Source organism: Solea senegalensis, linkage group LG4 (assembly GCF_019176455.1).
Source record: "Solea senegalensis isolate Sse05_10M linkage group LG4, IFAPA_SoseM_1, whole genome shotgun sequence".
In the NCBI taxonomy this organism is placed as follows: Eukaryota; Metazoa; Chordata; class Actinopteri; order Pleuronectiformes; family Soleidae; genus Solea; species Solea senegalensis.
In genome coordinates, this window is record NC_058024.1 from 23,981,305 (window position 1) to 23,998,172 (window position 16,868).

Here is a 16,868-nt window from a genome sequence, read left to right on the forward strand (position 1 = left end):
TAAAGCACATGATTATTTCTTGATGACGATGTCAAATTATAGTCATGTACTTACATTTCTGAAGAGAAAATGTAGGTTTTAGTACTTGAATGTTATGCTTGATTAATTTCTGACTCCTGTGGGTATAAAAAGGTGAATTCCGTTTGTTATTTGCCAAATAAATAACATTTTTAGATTCAAACAAGTTTTTGAAAGACTTCTAAAAAGATTTATGTTTTCATTTTTAAGACAGGTTGTCTCATAAATCTGTAAAGCACTGTATTCGTGTAAGTTAAGTATTAATCCTTGCTCATGAACCTTAGAAATAATATAATAATATAACAATAATAAAACAATAATGGCTTGTTTTGATTTTGTGTGTTCACCATCTGTTCTGCATCAACGGTGCTGGTTCTCCTCGTCACACATAGCCAGATAATCACAAATGAATTTCATGCCTCTTTAATAAAAGCCGGACTGGATTTCAATATTAAGTTTATAAGAATCAAAATTTAATTGTGAAACCGATGTTACTAAATATATATACATGCTTTAATCGGGTTGTTGTAATTTCATGCGTCATTCTTAATAATAAAACCCTCCGACTCATGTGCTCACACACAGTCAATTTGTCTCCAGACTGACAAAGACCACAGTGTTCCCACGGGAATGAGGCCTTCGACGGTATGAGGAGCATGACAACAATTGCGCCACAAGAATAACTTCATAACATCCTTAAAGAAGAAGCTTTAAGGGCGAAACTAAATCCTCCAACCCTATCACGTAACCAAATCTGATGTCAGCGATTGACCTCACTGGTTAGGGAAGTATTTCCCTCTCCCTCAGACGTTTGGCATCAACATGTAAATATTGTCATTTTGAGGAAACGACGGACAAAACCTGGAAATAAATGTGACTTTTTCAAAAACTTCCTAGGCCTCAAAAAAGCCAATATGATACCGTTGCAACACAAAAGGCTTCTTAAATTTGTGATTCTGCAACACAGCACAATAAAAGATATTTATTTTAGGAGTTAAATGATAGATAAATATGAACCTTTGGTGGGAGGCACACACACTGCACATTCACAGGGGATCTTAAGGAGCCATGGTAACCCTACAGGTCTTGTGATGTAATTTACCACTAATTAGGAGTTCTGTTAATAAATATGAATTTAATTGCTGCTGCAACACAGTAAAAAAAATAATCGTACATATACGAGGTTAAGTGTGGCAAATGACTGATGGTAATACTGACCATTAATATCACAATTCTAATAAAAACATGCTGAAGATTGATCCAGATTAAAGGAAGGAGTGGATTATGTTGAGTAAATTATTTGGATATTATATCTACAGTTTATTATACAAAAACTGAAGTAAAAGTAACTTTGGCCTTCAGCCACTTGAGGGAGTATTTGTGCAGGTGATTTTTCATATATCACATATATGCACATCACAAAAAGAAACATTCAAAGACGGTCAAATTCCTTTTTTTAATTTATTTCAATATAGAAAAATAATAATAAACCTCTTTCATAATCACGCTTACAACATAAAACAATGTTACCCGGTGAAACCATGAGCTCATTGATAGAACAAAGAACAATGATGATTTGTCCACTTATCTTATCTTGTCTTTGTTCCAGCTGAGATAAACTCAGAGTGAAGTGTCCCGGCTCACACCGTCACTGTAGAGCAGCAACAGCTCATCTTCCTGCTCATTGGTTTAAATTTGGTGGCTGCTCGTCACATTCTCCTCCCGTGGTTGTAATCCTGTCGCCTCGATCGGCCACCGCTCTTGTTTTCTTATTTTTCTTCGAGGAGTAGTACTGCTGGACGGCACGCGTGACATGAGGAGCAGTCCAGTGGTGACGCGTCAGAGCTTGCTGCAGCGTGAACAGTCCGTCTCTGGTGCGTCTCACTCCTTTACACACCGCCGTGCTGCGCAGCTCCAGTCCCGTCTCGTGTACGACTTTGCGTAAATACTTCTGGGTTTCATTTAGACACTGCACCTCTGTAGTGACGAGACAAAATATTATGAGTAGTAGTTTTTTTTTAGTTTTTTTTCAAACGGTGCATTCATTTTCAACCCTGTGTTCAATTTACCTAACGTAAAGTTGGGAGGCTGGAAGTGAACACAACGTAAGCCGGTCAAAATAGGCACAGACTTGCCCTCTGGACCCAGTAAACCTTGCACAGCCAACTCGTAGGCTTCCTGTGAGCGCAAGTCTACATTGGAATACCTGTTTACACAAGAATATAATAACAATTTACCTGCATCTACAAAGCAATGAAGCACAACACTGTGCCTCTGCTAAAAGCACATCCATAATAGGATAAACGTGATTGACATACGTTAACAAAGCCTTCTGATGAGCTCCCTGCAGCATTGCCAGGACTCTGTTCAACTTGTCCAGTGTGATGTGATCTGTGGAAGACACCAATATTTTTTCACGATCGTATACAATAAGTCGGATAAAAAGCGACAAAAAAGAGGAATAAAAAATTGAATGAGTGAATGTTACACGAGACAATTTCATTACTGTAAATTATAAAGACCGTTTAAAGATAACTTGTAAAACATTTTTGCATTCAAGTATCTAATAAACGAGTGATATTGTGACTTACATGAGTCAAAATGTTTCAAACACACAGGTGAACCACATATAAGTAGGGATGCACAATATTATCGGCAGATACTGGCTTGAAATGTTGGTATCGGTATCAGAAATTATTTTTTCCATTCAGGAATGGAAGTAAATAACTATAACTGGGCATCTTAATCAAGAAATAATATTGTGCTTTACTATTTTTTTTTGTAAAAACAGTCATTTAGAGAAAAACAATGGCTAACAATAATAATTATATTTTAGCATAAGCAAACTGGGTTGTCTTACCATAGGTGGACCTTTCCACAACACGACCTGTGTCAGAAAAATCATCTGTTGCGCTCCCAAACTCACACTCCAAAGTGTAATCCTGAAACACATCGAACACCATGAAACCTGTCCAGATCATTATGTCCTTATGTATAACATTATTCGTACTCACATAATCAAACAAAGACAAAAAAAAATCAAAGCTCACCCTTGTGACTCGTGTTTCGTAGAGATCATTGAAGACCCTGTTTCCCCTCCCAACTGCAAGAACTGGATACAAAAAAGAATGTGATTACAATGAGATGACGTAAAAAAACATTTTATTTTATTTATTTTTGTCACTCAAACGCACCTAAAACTCCAGAGGAGGACACGTCCAGACGATGTCCCACTCCAACTTGAATACGCTGGAATTCAGGACCAGTTACTAAAACAAAGGGGGGAACAAGTAACATTATTTAATTTGTTTAAATTCAGTTATTAATGTACACATTCATACACTTCACAGCACACTGGCCATATTAATAGAGTGGCTGAAAATATTTCAACCCAACTGTTTAAACAGACCATAATAATTACCTTATGTGTTTTAGTGGCTGTCCATTTTATGTTTTATCTGCATCTGTTTTGCTTGGGTTTCCATTTTTAATTTCATATATAGCTTTATTGTTTTGTTTTTAAGCTTGTTTTTGACAACTTTTTAAGTCTCAATCATGTGAGATACATTGTAAATTTAATTTCTGAGAAAGGTGCTATACTAAAAGGTATTATTTCTCATAAAGTAACCAGTAGGGATGAGAATCACAGGTTACCTCACAACAACACAACACAATACATAATACATGGTCCACAATACCAATAACAATATGAAATACTGCAAGACAACCGTTACAGCGTTACATCGCGATATCTTTCTAACTGGAGAAAACAAAATGTCAGTGAAAAGTTAAGTTTATATATTTATTCACAACATAGAGAAAAAAGTGCATAAATATATGTATTGAACGTGGATCTTAATGTAGCTTTCTCCAGGTAACTTCAGCCAAAGTTTCCCTTGTTTATTTACATTTACATTTAAGCATTTAGCAATTTAATCCAAAGCGACTTACAAAAGAGAAATAAGATACATAGAATAAGTTGAAAGAAATCCACTAGAGATCGTGCAGGGGATGGGGGGCAAGGTAAGTGCTTGGACAGAAGATGCTCTTGGAAGAGCTTCTTGAAGACAGACAGGGACACCCCCTGTTCTGGTAGTGCCCGGTAGGTCATTTCACCAGCGTGGAACGACACACGAAAAGATTTGAGCAATTTCCTCACTATTAATGCTATACAAACACGTGGACACACTTACCCAGGGGGTGTTTGGACAGGACAGGCACAGAGGCCACAGACAGCGTGAGACTCTTTGTCGTCTCAGTGTCAGCGCCCGGGTCCCTCAAGAAGCGGACCTGTTGAGGACAAGACTGCGGCGGTGCAGCGTTTAAACCTGTAAACACAGAGGTCAACGTGGTAAGAGGATTCGTGTTGTCCACAAGGTGAAAGGTGACGACGCCGCGGACTGACCTGTCGTTGAAGGTTGATTATTATTAGGTACATTATCTCTGTGCATTATCTGTGTTATCTCTCACATTCAAGTGTTAAGTGTTTCCTCACCTTTAAGAAGATTTTTCTCGACGTTGTCCCGCACGAGTTTCCAGTGGACACCGGAGGGTTTGACCACACAGAACAGGCCCTCTAGCCTCCGAAACATGCTAACAGCAAGAGTAGCCATTTTGTTCGTAACATCAGGTCATAGCGATTAGCGTTAAAATATGTTTATATTATTAATATTACACTTTTGAAGAGGCAGAAACTGTGAACAGGATGAGCTTTCCGTGCTTCTTCTTCTTCTTCTTCCGGTTTGATTTGATGTTGGCAACCAGCTTATAGGGGCATTACCGCCACCTACCGGACTGCAGTGTGCATCAGTATTATCAGGCTGTTAAAGATTTGTCACTAGCTAATCAGTACCGCCACCTGCTGTACTGGATGTATTAATGCATGCATGTGTATGATGATAAACTGAACTTGAAAAATACTATGAGAATAATATTAATATAGAGAAATACATAACTGGGATTGTACAGGTTAATAATTATGCTTAAAAGAAGAGAAGAGTGTTGGATATATTGTGTTTTTAATTCGGCAGAAATGAACTACGATGGCGCTAAACCTCCAGAAGATGGCAACAGCTTCCGTGAAAGCAGCGAATAAGTAGTAGTGGAAGAAGAAGACGACGACGGTCACAGTGAAACTCAAGCTAACTGTAGCACTGAGCTTTTATTATATACAACTTTAGTTCTGGTTTCATTGTCATGGAACAAAATAAACGAGCAAAACGCTAGTCCAAAGGCTTTAATTTGAAAACGGAAGGAACCCCGGGAGTATAACTCAGGTCCATCCACTTCTTATACTACATATAAGGTATATTCTCAGTTCTAATATCTTACATGTGCAGTCCTTTTGCGGTGTTTACTCTGTGCATTTTAATGGTCAATATGTTTATGATTCCTGGTGTGTGCAACACATGCTTCATATATATTATCTTATCTGTGTACTTTAATGACTGCTGCTATGACTTAGAGCAGCAGACTCCATTTTGGAACTAATAAATAGATCATTTTAAAGCACGTTTTTTTGCTTGACAATACATTTTATTATAAAGAATCTGATTGTGCTTCACATCAATGCAAACCTCCACCAGGGCCTATCAGTTTCCCACAGTGTCATTCACTCCCTATCTTGCAAAGTGAAGTGATACTAACATTTCTAATTGGTCATTCACTTTTTGAGTTACGCTGCTCAAAGGTGGACTAAACAAACTGCTTCATGGAGGTATTGCTCAAGATGGATGGATTTCTGCTTTCTTTGTTTTATAATAATTTCCGGCTGGCTGATCAAAGGCAGGCATGGTAGATACAGTATAACGCATATCAAAGGCAGCAGACTCAGCATTCTCAACTTTATTTTAAATCAATAAAATGTCAACAAATTGTGAAAGTCCAAGTTAGTATATTTCACTGCCCCTGAGGTACGACAACAATCCTCCAGACATTTGGAAGAATATTACAAAAATATAAATTTTATATTAATATTAATGCACAGATAATATCTTTTCTGTGCAGGTGTAATGCGCGTTCGTCTGAGCTGGGTGCTATGGGATGTGAAGGACACCCTGCTGAAGGTGCGTGTGTCTGTGGGAGAGCAGTACTGCAGGGAGGCTGAGCGCATGGGCCTGAGCCTCACTCCCACGGAGGTGGACGCTGCTTTCCACCAAGCGTATCGGTGCTATTCCAGCAAATACCCAAACTACGGCATCACACAGGGTCTGGATGGACAGTCTTGGTGGATGGGGGTGATCCGGAACACTTTCTCCCAGTGCAGAGTGGATGACCAAGTCTTATTAAATGCCATGGCTCACAACCTGTATCATAATTTCTGCAAAGCAGACACCTGGGAGGTAAATGAAAGATGGCATTTTGCAGAAGATGTGTATGAATGAATGTATTTATGGAAGTATAACTCTGTTATGGTTCCTTTTTGGTTTAAGGTATTTCCAGACTCGAAGAAGGCCCTGGAGAGTTGCTCTTCTCTAGGACTGAAGCTGGGTGTGGTGTCCAACTTTGACAGCCGTTTGGAGAGAATCTTACATGCGTGTGACCTGCTGTCTCACTTCTCCTTCTTGGTCACGTCAGAGGACGCAGGTGTAGCAAAGCCCGATCCGATCATCTTCGATAAGGCGCTGCAGAAATGTGGCGTCCCAGCCGCTGGCGTGGCTCACATCGGCGACCACCATGTGAACGATTACCTGACCTCTCGGTCTGTGGGCATCAACGGGGTCCTTTTAGACAGACAGAACAATCAGAACCAAGTCGATGTTGAGCGAGAGCATCGGCTCAGCTCGCTGGAGGAGCTGCCATCATGGCTCCAGCAGCACATGAAATAATGCCATGTGAAAAAGCCATGTTGACCACTTCATAGCAATTAATTTAACACATGAAATGCTCTTTACAGAATTCAGAATAATATATAAATTGTATATTTTTTGTAAATAAATTGGGAGCAATAATTATCAAGTAACTGTCCTGAGTTTGTCATTGAATATACGTTAATGATATAATTGTACACAGGAACCTTTGGAACCCTAGAAACAGATTTATAAAGCGCTCATATTGACCACTGAGTTTGTTTGGCCACAAAATATCCAGACTTGGAAGAGAATAGAATAGAACGTGTGGATTAACTCTGCTTGGGTTCAAGAACGTGTAAAGTACACACTGTAGCTGTGGATGGGAGCATTTACCAGGTAGGGAATGTCCAAAATAAGAATATAGTAGCACGTAAGTAACTGAGCCTCTGCTTTGTGTTTAATCCGTATCCTCCACGTGTCCTAATTTTAATGAAGCACAAGAGTTGCAGCGTTTGGGTAATTGAAAGAAAAGTTGACCGACAGAAAATGAATTAGAGCTGCAACTAACTGATTATTTTTATAAGAAGCTTAAGAAGCTTAAACAATCGGAAATCTTGTTTTAATCATGAAAAAAGCTTCAAACCGATTAAGCAATTATCAAAATAGTTGTCGATTAATTTAGTAATCGATTAATAATCGATTCATCAATGAAATGTTTCAGCTCTAAAATGAATGAACTATTTTGATGAGCAATTAAATGTCTGGATGTCTGATTTGTTTGGTTTTGTTTTTCTCAGTTTCTATCTCAAAGCTAACACGTTAACACAAGAGTGTTTTGTTTTGTTTGGTGACACAAAACGAATAAATCTCAAGATCTCACCTTCCAGTCTGTGGAGCTAGATGTTCCAATCTTCTGATATTTTGGTAAACTAAAGTTTGGGAATTGAGAAAGAAGGTGACAGATTAAATAATAATATACTATACTATATAATAATAATATATATATAAACATTGTAAGAATGACAAATTACATTCCTTTAAACGAGTTAAGTGACCTTTGTAACTGAAGCTGCAGATCTTTCGTCTTATCATGTGTTTAGTGCTCGGCGTTTAAGAGAACAAGGGAGGATTGCTTAACCCTAATACCTTTGTAAATACTCTTACTTCAAACCATCTGCTCAGAGGCAGATACTGGGAGAGTTGGGCTGAGGATCAAACGGAGGAGGAGGAAGCAGAAGGAAAAGATTCAGGATGGCATTGCAATCCAGTGAGCTCTCTGTAGCCTTTTAAAGGGAATAGGGATTTACTCTTATCCAAATCAGATTTCAAGAGAATCAAGAGTTCATGAAGATTTCCTGATCATAAAACTGTCATCCTCAGTAGTAGTCTTGATTTCTCTTTTGCTTTTATCGACTCACCATTGCACTGCTTAGTGAGGGTTAGAGTAGTGTGTACCTTTTAAAGAGGTGAAGCCCACGAGCTGCTTAATTTAAAGCTGATTTAGTTTAGCTCAGCCAGACGGCTCTAAAGGGCTCCACTGAAATCCAATTGCAGACGTAATGGGATTGTGAATCAAAAAAGAAAAAGAAAAAGGAAGCTCCTCATGCAGAGAGGGACGATGCAGCACATTGTGAGGGAAGAGGCAAGTAATGGAAACAGACATAGGCACAGGCACAGTGAACGTATGCTTTTATAAAGGGATGGGAATCGACATCGGTAGCGGTATCGGTCCAAAATACACAGACTGTAAATAATCAGCAAAACCATTTTAGCCGAGTTGTGTTTGGGCTGTTTATTTCTCTTTTTTGGGAGAACAATTATTTGTTAAACACAGTTGGAGAATTATATCTTTGAAATGACTCGGCACAAATGTGTTGCTAACAGCTTCATATGTTCATAAATGGCTTAAAATGATTGTGTTGGACTAATATCGGTAGATATTCGAGTTTGTGATATCGGTATCAGGTATTGTCTCATCTCTACTTTTATAGGAATAGGTATAAATTCTGTGAACTGGCCACACAGCCGGGGACTGGAAGATTTGCTTTCGGGTAGAAAAGCACTCAGGAGTTCAGCGCTTTGTTCATCTGTGCCTGAGGTTTCATGGTTTCACATGGACATTCTCAGTGGAAGAGGAAAAACAGGAGGGCAGAAGAAAAATGAGGCGCCTCAGAGGTGAAAAGGTCGCCACGCAACGACTCAGATACGTGAGATGAATGATATTTAATATGTGCATAAATAAAAAATACAAAAGTCTGTTAAGGGAAACAAATAAATGCAGGTAACAGAGGTTTTTTCCAATAGTGACAACACATCGACTTCTATACACGGTATATTTTTCTTTTTATGTTTGCACATTGATGCAAACATCAGTGTATTTTTGAATGTAAACAAACAAAAGCATAACCGTCACATCAGAGTCTTATGGCGTAAATACACAAACCCCTTAATGTCGCGGTTGATTTTCTTTTTACATCTGTATCACATCTCTATCAGTTCTTATTTCATCCCACTTCTGTAAGAATTAGTTTTAAACATTCAGAGGCTTTTTTTTTCTTCAATTTAAAGTACAGGCAATACTATCACAACTGAGATTTAAGAAGAGATAAAAATATATATTGTGTTGTGTCCGTTGACTGTGTTTAAGTGAACACATGCTTAGAGAGGTAAGATGTGTACACACCATGTGCTCCCCTCCTCCCCGCCAGTGCTCATTCAGGCAAAGTAAGAAGCCTCCTTCATTACGTGGACGCTTGAGTGCCGATTTTTCTGACGTGCCGTTTGCAGCCACCGTGGATGTGCGTGTTATAGTTAGAGTTATAGTTTGCGAGTAAAAAAAACAAACCTCTGATGCATGAACATGTTTAAGTGCAGATCAGGAATAAAACTGACAGATACTCTAGCTTAGTCGTCCAGTCGTTTAAAATAACTCCTGTTTCTTCTCTGCATGTCCAAACCCATACTGGGACAATGTTCAGGTGCAACGTTTGTGTTTAATTATTGATGGACGTCCTTGTATATCCAGGGTTTTTAATCCATTCCTCAGTCCGGTTTCAGTTCCTACTCCTGTCAGGTGAAGTGAGTATTTTCCTTTTAAAAACAGACACTAAAAAGCATCAGTTTCCGCCCCATGTTCTTAAAAAGTGTCCTCTGTGCTCGAAGAGTTCCTCTGAAAGTTTGTGCGAAGACATTAAAAGACAAAATTAGGAACCGGCGTCTTCTGACTTAAGTTGATGAATTGTTGGTGTCCTTCAGCGAAACATCCACACAACATGGCAACCAAGTTGCCTTGTAGATCATTTCTGATCACGTCCTCTAGTTCATGCCATAACTAGTAATAGAGACACGCAGAGCTCTCGCGTGAGGGATTCGGTAGCAGCTTCGTCCTCAGAGCTTTAAACACACAGACTGCAGTAGAATCAATGTTTGTTGCTGCGGTCCACAAAAGTCACTGTAGAAAAGAAAGAAAATGTCACGGAACATTTACCCGCCCTCAGCCACACTGAAGGTAAAGCTCCTGCTTCTTCTTTGAGCAGAACATGTGAATACCACGCGATCCTGAGGGTGTGCAGGTCAGACTCATGAGGTAAACTAAACAGCAGCTCACACTTCTGCAAGACGCCGTCTCAAACCACTGAAAGGAGAAAAACATGCACAGATTAGTCGTTTGTCTTCAAGAAAATAATAATAAGACAAATATTTTTAATAAATGGTCTAATCCAACAGATACGTCATTTCTTTGTTACTGAACATGATCAGTCTGAATAAATCCACTTGGTCACGCTGCCATAAAAACTCACATACAGTAGGTCACATATTCAGGCTTCTTATGTGTTGTGGAGTCAAAGTTATGATTCATTTTATATCACATTTTTAGTAGTGACATAAAGTAGCAATAACTGTGCAGAAGTCACAGTGTTTTTCTTTTCTTTTTGTTCATAAAAACGAACTTTCATAAAAAAAAAGTGAACTTTGAACTGTGATGTCTTTCCAAATTTCACAAATTCAGTCAGAATACGACAAATGTTGTTTGTTTTTTTTCATCAGATTGTGCTGAAAAACAAGAATATAAGACACTCTTTATTGCACATTCTAATAGTAATGAAAAAAAAGCTCTGTGTTCTAAGGGTTTTTGTTGTTCTGAATACAGAGCTCTTAAGTCTCCCCAAACCACAACAAAAATATCATCAACATTCATACAGTTTGCTTCACTAATTGCTGTTACATAGAATAGGAAAGCACATATTTTATTATTTTTTTTAGTATAATTACCACTCTCAGAAGGATAGCGGGAAGCTTCGTGCTTGTCCTGGATGTAGTGATGTGCGTAGCGCCGCCTTCGACAGTCCTGCCGCAACCAGCAACTTCAGAAAAAAACGTAATAAAGTCAGCATTTATCCAGGCCTGGGACCGGCACTGGGAGCACACTGGGTGAAGTTAGAGTGTCCAATTAACCCAATCCATGCAGATTAGGTAGCTTGCTCAAAGGAACTCCGGCCCTATTGTTATAAAATGGAAAAAAAAAATGTGCTTGATACTCACTGTAACAGTGTACACAACACCATGACGAGAACACACCCAATAACACACAACACCAGCACTGTGGCAACCGTCTGCTGTCTGTGGTTAGTTGCTACGACGGCAAGGAGGTCGGCGTGTTCACACCTCATCCCGATGAATCCTGGATGACACCTGCAACACGTGAGGAGGCAAGTGAGTGGAATCAGAGTGACAGTGTTTCAGGATACGGCTCATCCCTTAAGAGTCGATTTAAAACACTTGAAATAACCGATGAGCAAAAATGACACACTGATGAAGTAAAAACCATCACCTCATGACAATACATATTATTATGGGCTACAACCAAGGGTAATTAAGCCTATTAAGATATGATGTAGATGTAAAATGATCATGTTAAAAGTACAATTTTCAAAATAAAATGACAAAATTGTTAGACGAAATGTTTTTTTCTCAATTTTACAATGAGTACAATAATGTCAAAATAGAATATGCCATTTCTTTTTCTTTTTCTTTCTACTTCTGTTTTCAGTGGCTTTAGATCTTCTGTTTTTACGAATGTGAATTTATAACATTTATAACATGCAAAATCCACATAAAAGGTTCCTGAACCTGGATTCAAACCAGGAACCTTCATGCTCTGAAGTGACCATTACCATGTTTCAGTCTTTTAACCACTCTTTTCATCATCTGGCAGTGCCAACACCCCGCACAAGACAATCCAGACACTTTTCATGAGTCGTTCCAAGCTGGTGGGATGACCTACCCACCTACCTACTTCAAGAAGCTCTTGAAGACCCAGCTCTTCCACGAGCATCTTCTGTCCTAACACTTACCTTACCCCCTCCCCTGCATGATCTCCTCCTGCACTAGGATCCACTTCTGCACTCTCACCTTCTGTCAGTCCACTGTTCCTATCTAGTGGATTTCTTTCCAAGACTTCTTCTATGTAGCTTATTCCTCTTTTGTAAGTCGCTTTGGATAAAAGTGTTTCAACGTTTCAATGTAACCTGCAAATTATTTCAGGTTACAGGTTGAATTATTTCAGCAAGTACTGACTTACACACATGCGGGCGTCTCCTCCAGTATCAGGAAGCGACATGTACCGTGGAAGCAGAAATGGCGGTGGGAGTCCGGACAGTCGTCGAAATGAGATCGAACAGCCGCCGCCACGAACTCTGTTGAGATGTAGAGAAAAGCGTAGCCATTAATTTATTTAAAATCAGTACGAAACAAGTTATGTGACTGTAGCTGGGCGGCCACTACTCTGCAGAACATGATACAGGTGAATATAATAAATCTAAGAATAGACCTAAGCTTGCAGAGTCCTGAAACATGCCCTAAATCCCAAAGCCGAGACCCACGCCATCCACACCATCGACTAAAGTCCTTTGTTGTCCGTTGCGTGCGGATTTGTGATGGCTTACATCTCTCTGTGTATCTTGGGAGGGACAATTAGACTCAAGAAAAGGTCACATAAAACTCCCAGTGTGGCACTAAACAAAGAAAAAAAACAACCTCTGCCCATCAGGGGCCTCAGGAGAGAACACAGCCCTGTGTGGATATTTATTCTTCAGCAGAAATGAAAGCCTGGCTGTGGATTCATCTACGTCAATCAGTTTTTCTCTCTGACAAACAGAATGACAGGACAAATGTATCTGATTGAATGAAGCACCCAGACGAAACAAAAAAATTTCTTCACACACACACACACATGCTGTACAGTCACTCAAATTCCTATATAAGTGACCCAAACAAGTGTCAGTGTTCCAGCAGCGGCCGAAACAGACGCCACAGTGTGGCTTTCGGGGTGAGAAGGAGGATGAACATGCAGACAAGATAGCTGCATAGCAGCCTCCGTCACACGCTCCATTCCAACGGTAAATGGGCTGCTGGATTGCAGCCTGCGTGCATTGTCTTCTTTCAGAATCAGTGAAAAGCCCTCTGTTGTCCCCGAGGCATCTGCCTACCAAGCCCTCGGTCGTCTCATGTGATTTTGGCAGAAGAATGAGGAGATCACTGAAACAGAACCCAGCCCTTGGGGCGACTAAGGTGCCCTTTACGCGGTAACAATACCGAAAGGTGCAGCTTTTGTGAAATAGCTGAATATGCCTTTCAGCTGTAGCAATCTTTGATTTACCACAATTGCAGCGTTCACTCACGCTGAGAGGATCAATTATCAGTGTGCGCCGCAGTGTCTGCATAACATGTGTCACAGGTGTCGGTGCCCTGCGGCTCAGCGGGAGACTTAAGGAGCTGGTGCCGTGAAGGCAAAACTGTGGCGAGACTGGCACACGTTGTCTTAACCCTTAGAACACAGAGCATTTCAGCTGCTTTTTTCCATTACTATGTTTAAACGTACAGTTTATACAGAGGCTATAAGAATGTGCAACATAGAGTGTCTTATATCCTCTTTTTCAGCACAACCTAGACAATCTGATGATTTTTCACCAACTACATAAACACACCTGAGCAATAAGTACTCAAAATGCTTAATATCAGATTGAATTTGTAAAATTTGGCTTGTTTTTATGAACAAAAAGAAAAGAAAAATGCTCTCTTTCATATGACTCCTGCACAATTGTTGCTATTTTCTATCACTATATAAAATGCGATGTAAAATGAATCATAAATTTGACTACTACAACAACACCTATAAACACACACCTTCAGGATGTCCATATAAGGAGTTGTGTAATATTCCCACAGCAAATTTACTATGCATGCACCTGTGGCACAGATCCGTGCCACGTGAGCACTAAGGCTTGAACACAGTGATGTTGATTCTTGAGACTTGCGTCACCGATGACCTTGAACTCAAGGTCATTGGTACCCTGCACCAACAGAAGGGTGCCAAGAAGAGGGATGGTACGGATTGGTTCATTTGGCACAAATTCAACTTTTAGCGATAGCAACACACCAAACTGAACTGATCTGAAGTGCTTGGTAGAAGTGAGGCTTTAAACATACTCTTAACTGGGGGGGTGCTTGTGGTAGTAGTAGCCACAGTGGTTGTGGTCGTGGAACCACTGGTGCTGCTGCTGCTGCTGGAGTCATTTGCATGGATGGGAACGCCAGAAGTGATGAGTGACGAATCAGTCCGGCCTTCTCCAAATGTAAAGAGGGAATCTGCACACACACACACACACACACACAGCTGTGAACATATTGTACAGTCTGAAGTGTAGAATTACAATCGCCTGCAGAAATACAACGACATCAAACACACAAACACAGCGACAACCGTCTCCTCTTACACAGAGACTCACTTTTAACTGGATGGACGTCAGTGGCAGTGGCGAGGGTTGCACCGACACTCGCCGCAGAGTTGCTTATTGGTGTGTTTGGAGCGACAATAGAGTTTGTATTGAAGGAAATGGAAGTTTGGATTGTTGAATTGCTCGGCCCCGCCCCAAACGTAAAGAGGGAACCTGAAGAGAGACAGAGATATCTGTTTTTGAGAGTATGTCCCAAAATCCTGATGTGTGTGGAAACATTATAACAAATGTCACAGTAAACACCATTGAGTGCCACAGATACACAGAAAGTACCTGTAGGAATGTAGTGACCCCCATCAGGTGACACCAGGTGTCAAATATCATCACTATTATGATGGAACAACCTGAGAGGGCTGCTGTGAACATGTGACCCAGTTTTCAATGTGATATCAGTGTTTTCACTGAGTAGCTGATGCCCAACAATAGTAAACGGGTCAAGAATCCACTAAAAGGATGAAACCCAAGCACTATAAATAACAGCAGCTCCCGTGAAGACATGCAACCACAAATATCTACTGTAGTAGCAGTCGTCGTAGTACACCGGAGAAAAGTTGGACTGAATGAAAAAAAGAAATACTTATTAATTTCTCTTACAATACACAAACATTGCGGCATCAACATAATAGGATGAAAAACAACACTAACCACAGATATTAATACAAATGACACCAGCACTGACTGACTGTAAAATAATGCAATAACATTATATACTGTGACATAACTTCCCTTAGTCGCAATATAACAAAAGCTTCTCTATACAACACACTCTGAGATAGAGATATCTCTTTAAATGTGTAAATAAAAATCCAGCCTCAATAATAAATCAATAAAAGGAACTGGTTTATTCAACTTTCACTCAAAAGCTAAATAAATATATTGATATTGACTGACTTGAAAGTATTTATCCAATCCAATTCAATCCAACTTTATTTATAAAGATGTGCATCAGAGATAAATAACCCTAACCCAAATACAATATAAAAACATAAGACCTAATAGACCTAAGAACAAACAATACAATAGGCCTACTGTAGAAAGTATAAAAACAACACAATACAATAAATATATAATATACAATAAAACTATATATATATAAAAAAGATAAAACCAACGTCTCATACTGGGGTCGAAACCAAGAGTAAAAAAGTATTATTGTGATTTTACTTTCCAGAATAACACAATCATCAGGGATCAGTGGTGAGAAAACCTCAACTCATGATAATAATAATAATAATGATGATAAGTATTATAATAATAATAAGTATTATAATAATAATCATCATCATCCTCACTCATTGATGTATTAATCTGAAATCGATCACTCACCGCTTATGAGTAAAATTGCGTCCCAGAAAATCCGTGTCATCTTGGCGACGTGGGGATGAAACTAAAGAAACTCGAGTGGCAGATTCACTGAAACACAGGCGTGTGTTGTGAGACAGGTCATTAGGACAGACTCACACAAGAAAAAAACAAAACAAAACAAAACAAAAATTAATTGACACAACAGGCCGAACACAGACACGTGACAGTTTAAATGTCTCCAGGTAAAGACGCGAGTGTCTGTTTTCTCTTCTCCAGCAGATGAACCAGCGTCTCCAACTGCGTTTGTTCAATTGAGGAAACTCGTGTAATCCTGTCAGAGGCTGACCAATCACAGGCGGAGAAGGAGATAAGGGGCGGGGCATCGTTTCATTGACACATTAAAAAAAAGTGCAATTAAAAAGATGCATAGAGGGAATAAAAATAAAAGTTCCTCAAACTCTGGTGAGGCAGACACACAAACATAGAAAGTGGACAGAGTGTTCTGGTTTGATGGTTGAAGCCTACCAGGAAGGAAATGTATATATGTATATATATATATATATATATATATATATATATATATATATATATATATATATATATATATATATATATATATATATATATATATATATATATATATATATATATATATATATATATATATATATATATATATATATATATATATATATATATATACATAGATGATAGCCACCAGGGGGCGACTCTGCTGGATGCAAAAATAACTTTTTCTTTAAAAAGTGCCTCAATCACTAGTTTCAGGTCTTCTTTAATAGAGCCTGATGTCATGTTTATCTAAATGACTTCCCATTTGGAGGAAAAAAGATGACGAGATAGGATGACCAGGTGTCCCTATTTGTGTAGGACCGCACAGCATTTGCTTCTCTTTGTCCCACATATTGAGACGATGTCCCCAGACCCTGAAAAAAATCTT

At 39.2% G+C, this 16,868-nt stretch overlaps 3 protein-coding genes across 4 annotated transcripts; 1 reads left to right on the forward strand and 2 right to left on the reverse strand.

The window, feature by feature from the left end:
• Positions 1-1,465: 1,465 nt before the first annotated feature.
• Positions 1,466-4,752, reverse strand: trub2 (TruB pseudouridine (psi) synthase family member 2). The gene is made up of 8 exons (XM_044023775.1): positions 4,514-4,752; positions 4,212-4,346; positions 3,213-3,287; positions 3,069-3,130; positions 2,879-2,960; positions 2,337-2,409; positions 2,088-2,224; positions 1,466-1,995 (listed from the first exon to the last, which is right to left on the reverse strand). Exons 1-8 carry the CDS (start codon positions 4,629-4,631, stop codon positions 1,700-1,702), a joined length of 978 nt encoding a protein of 325 aa, XP_043879710.1. The 5' UTR covers positions 4,632-4,752; the 3' UTR covers positions 1,466-1,699.
• A 353-nt stretch (positions 4,753-5,105) lies between these two features.
• Positions 5,106-6,975, forward strand: hdhd3 (haloacid dehalogenase-like hydrolase domain containing 3). Of its 2 annotated transcripts, none has more exons than XM_044023780.1 (3): positions 5,106-5,323; positions 6,025-6,359; positions 6,450-6,975. In XM_044023780.1, the coding sequence occupies exons 2-3, from the start codon at positions 6,030-6,032 to the stop codon at positions 6,843-6,845; spliced, it is 726 nt and encodes a 241-aa protein (XP_043879715.1). In that variant the 5' UTR covers positions 5,106-5,323; positions 6,025-6,029; the 3' UTR covers positions 6,846-6,975. The 2 variants fall into 2 exon arrangements, with proteins under 2 accessions (XP_043879715.1, XP_043879716.1); XM_044023781.1 differs by having other exon boundaries at positions 5,106-5,294.
• A 2,038-nt stretch (positions 6,976-9,013) lies between these two features.
• tgfa (transforming growth factor, alpha) lies at positions 9,014-16,194 on the reverse strand. Its single transcript, XM_044023782.1, has 7 exons — positions 15,932-16,194; positions 14,597-14,758; positions 14,298-14,456; positions 12,391-12,505; positions 11,352-11,501; positions 11,082-11,173; positions 9,014-10,443 (listed from the first exon to the last, which is right to left on the reverse strand). Exons 1-7 carry the CDS (start codon positions 15,969-15,971, stop codon positions 10,436-10,438), a joined length of 726 nt encoding a protein of 241 aa, XP_043879717.1. The 5' UTR covers positions 15,972-16,194; the 3' UTR covers positions 9,014-10,435.
• Positions 16,195-16,868: the final 674 nt, after the last annotated feature.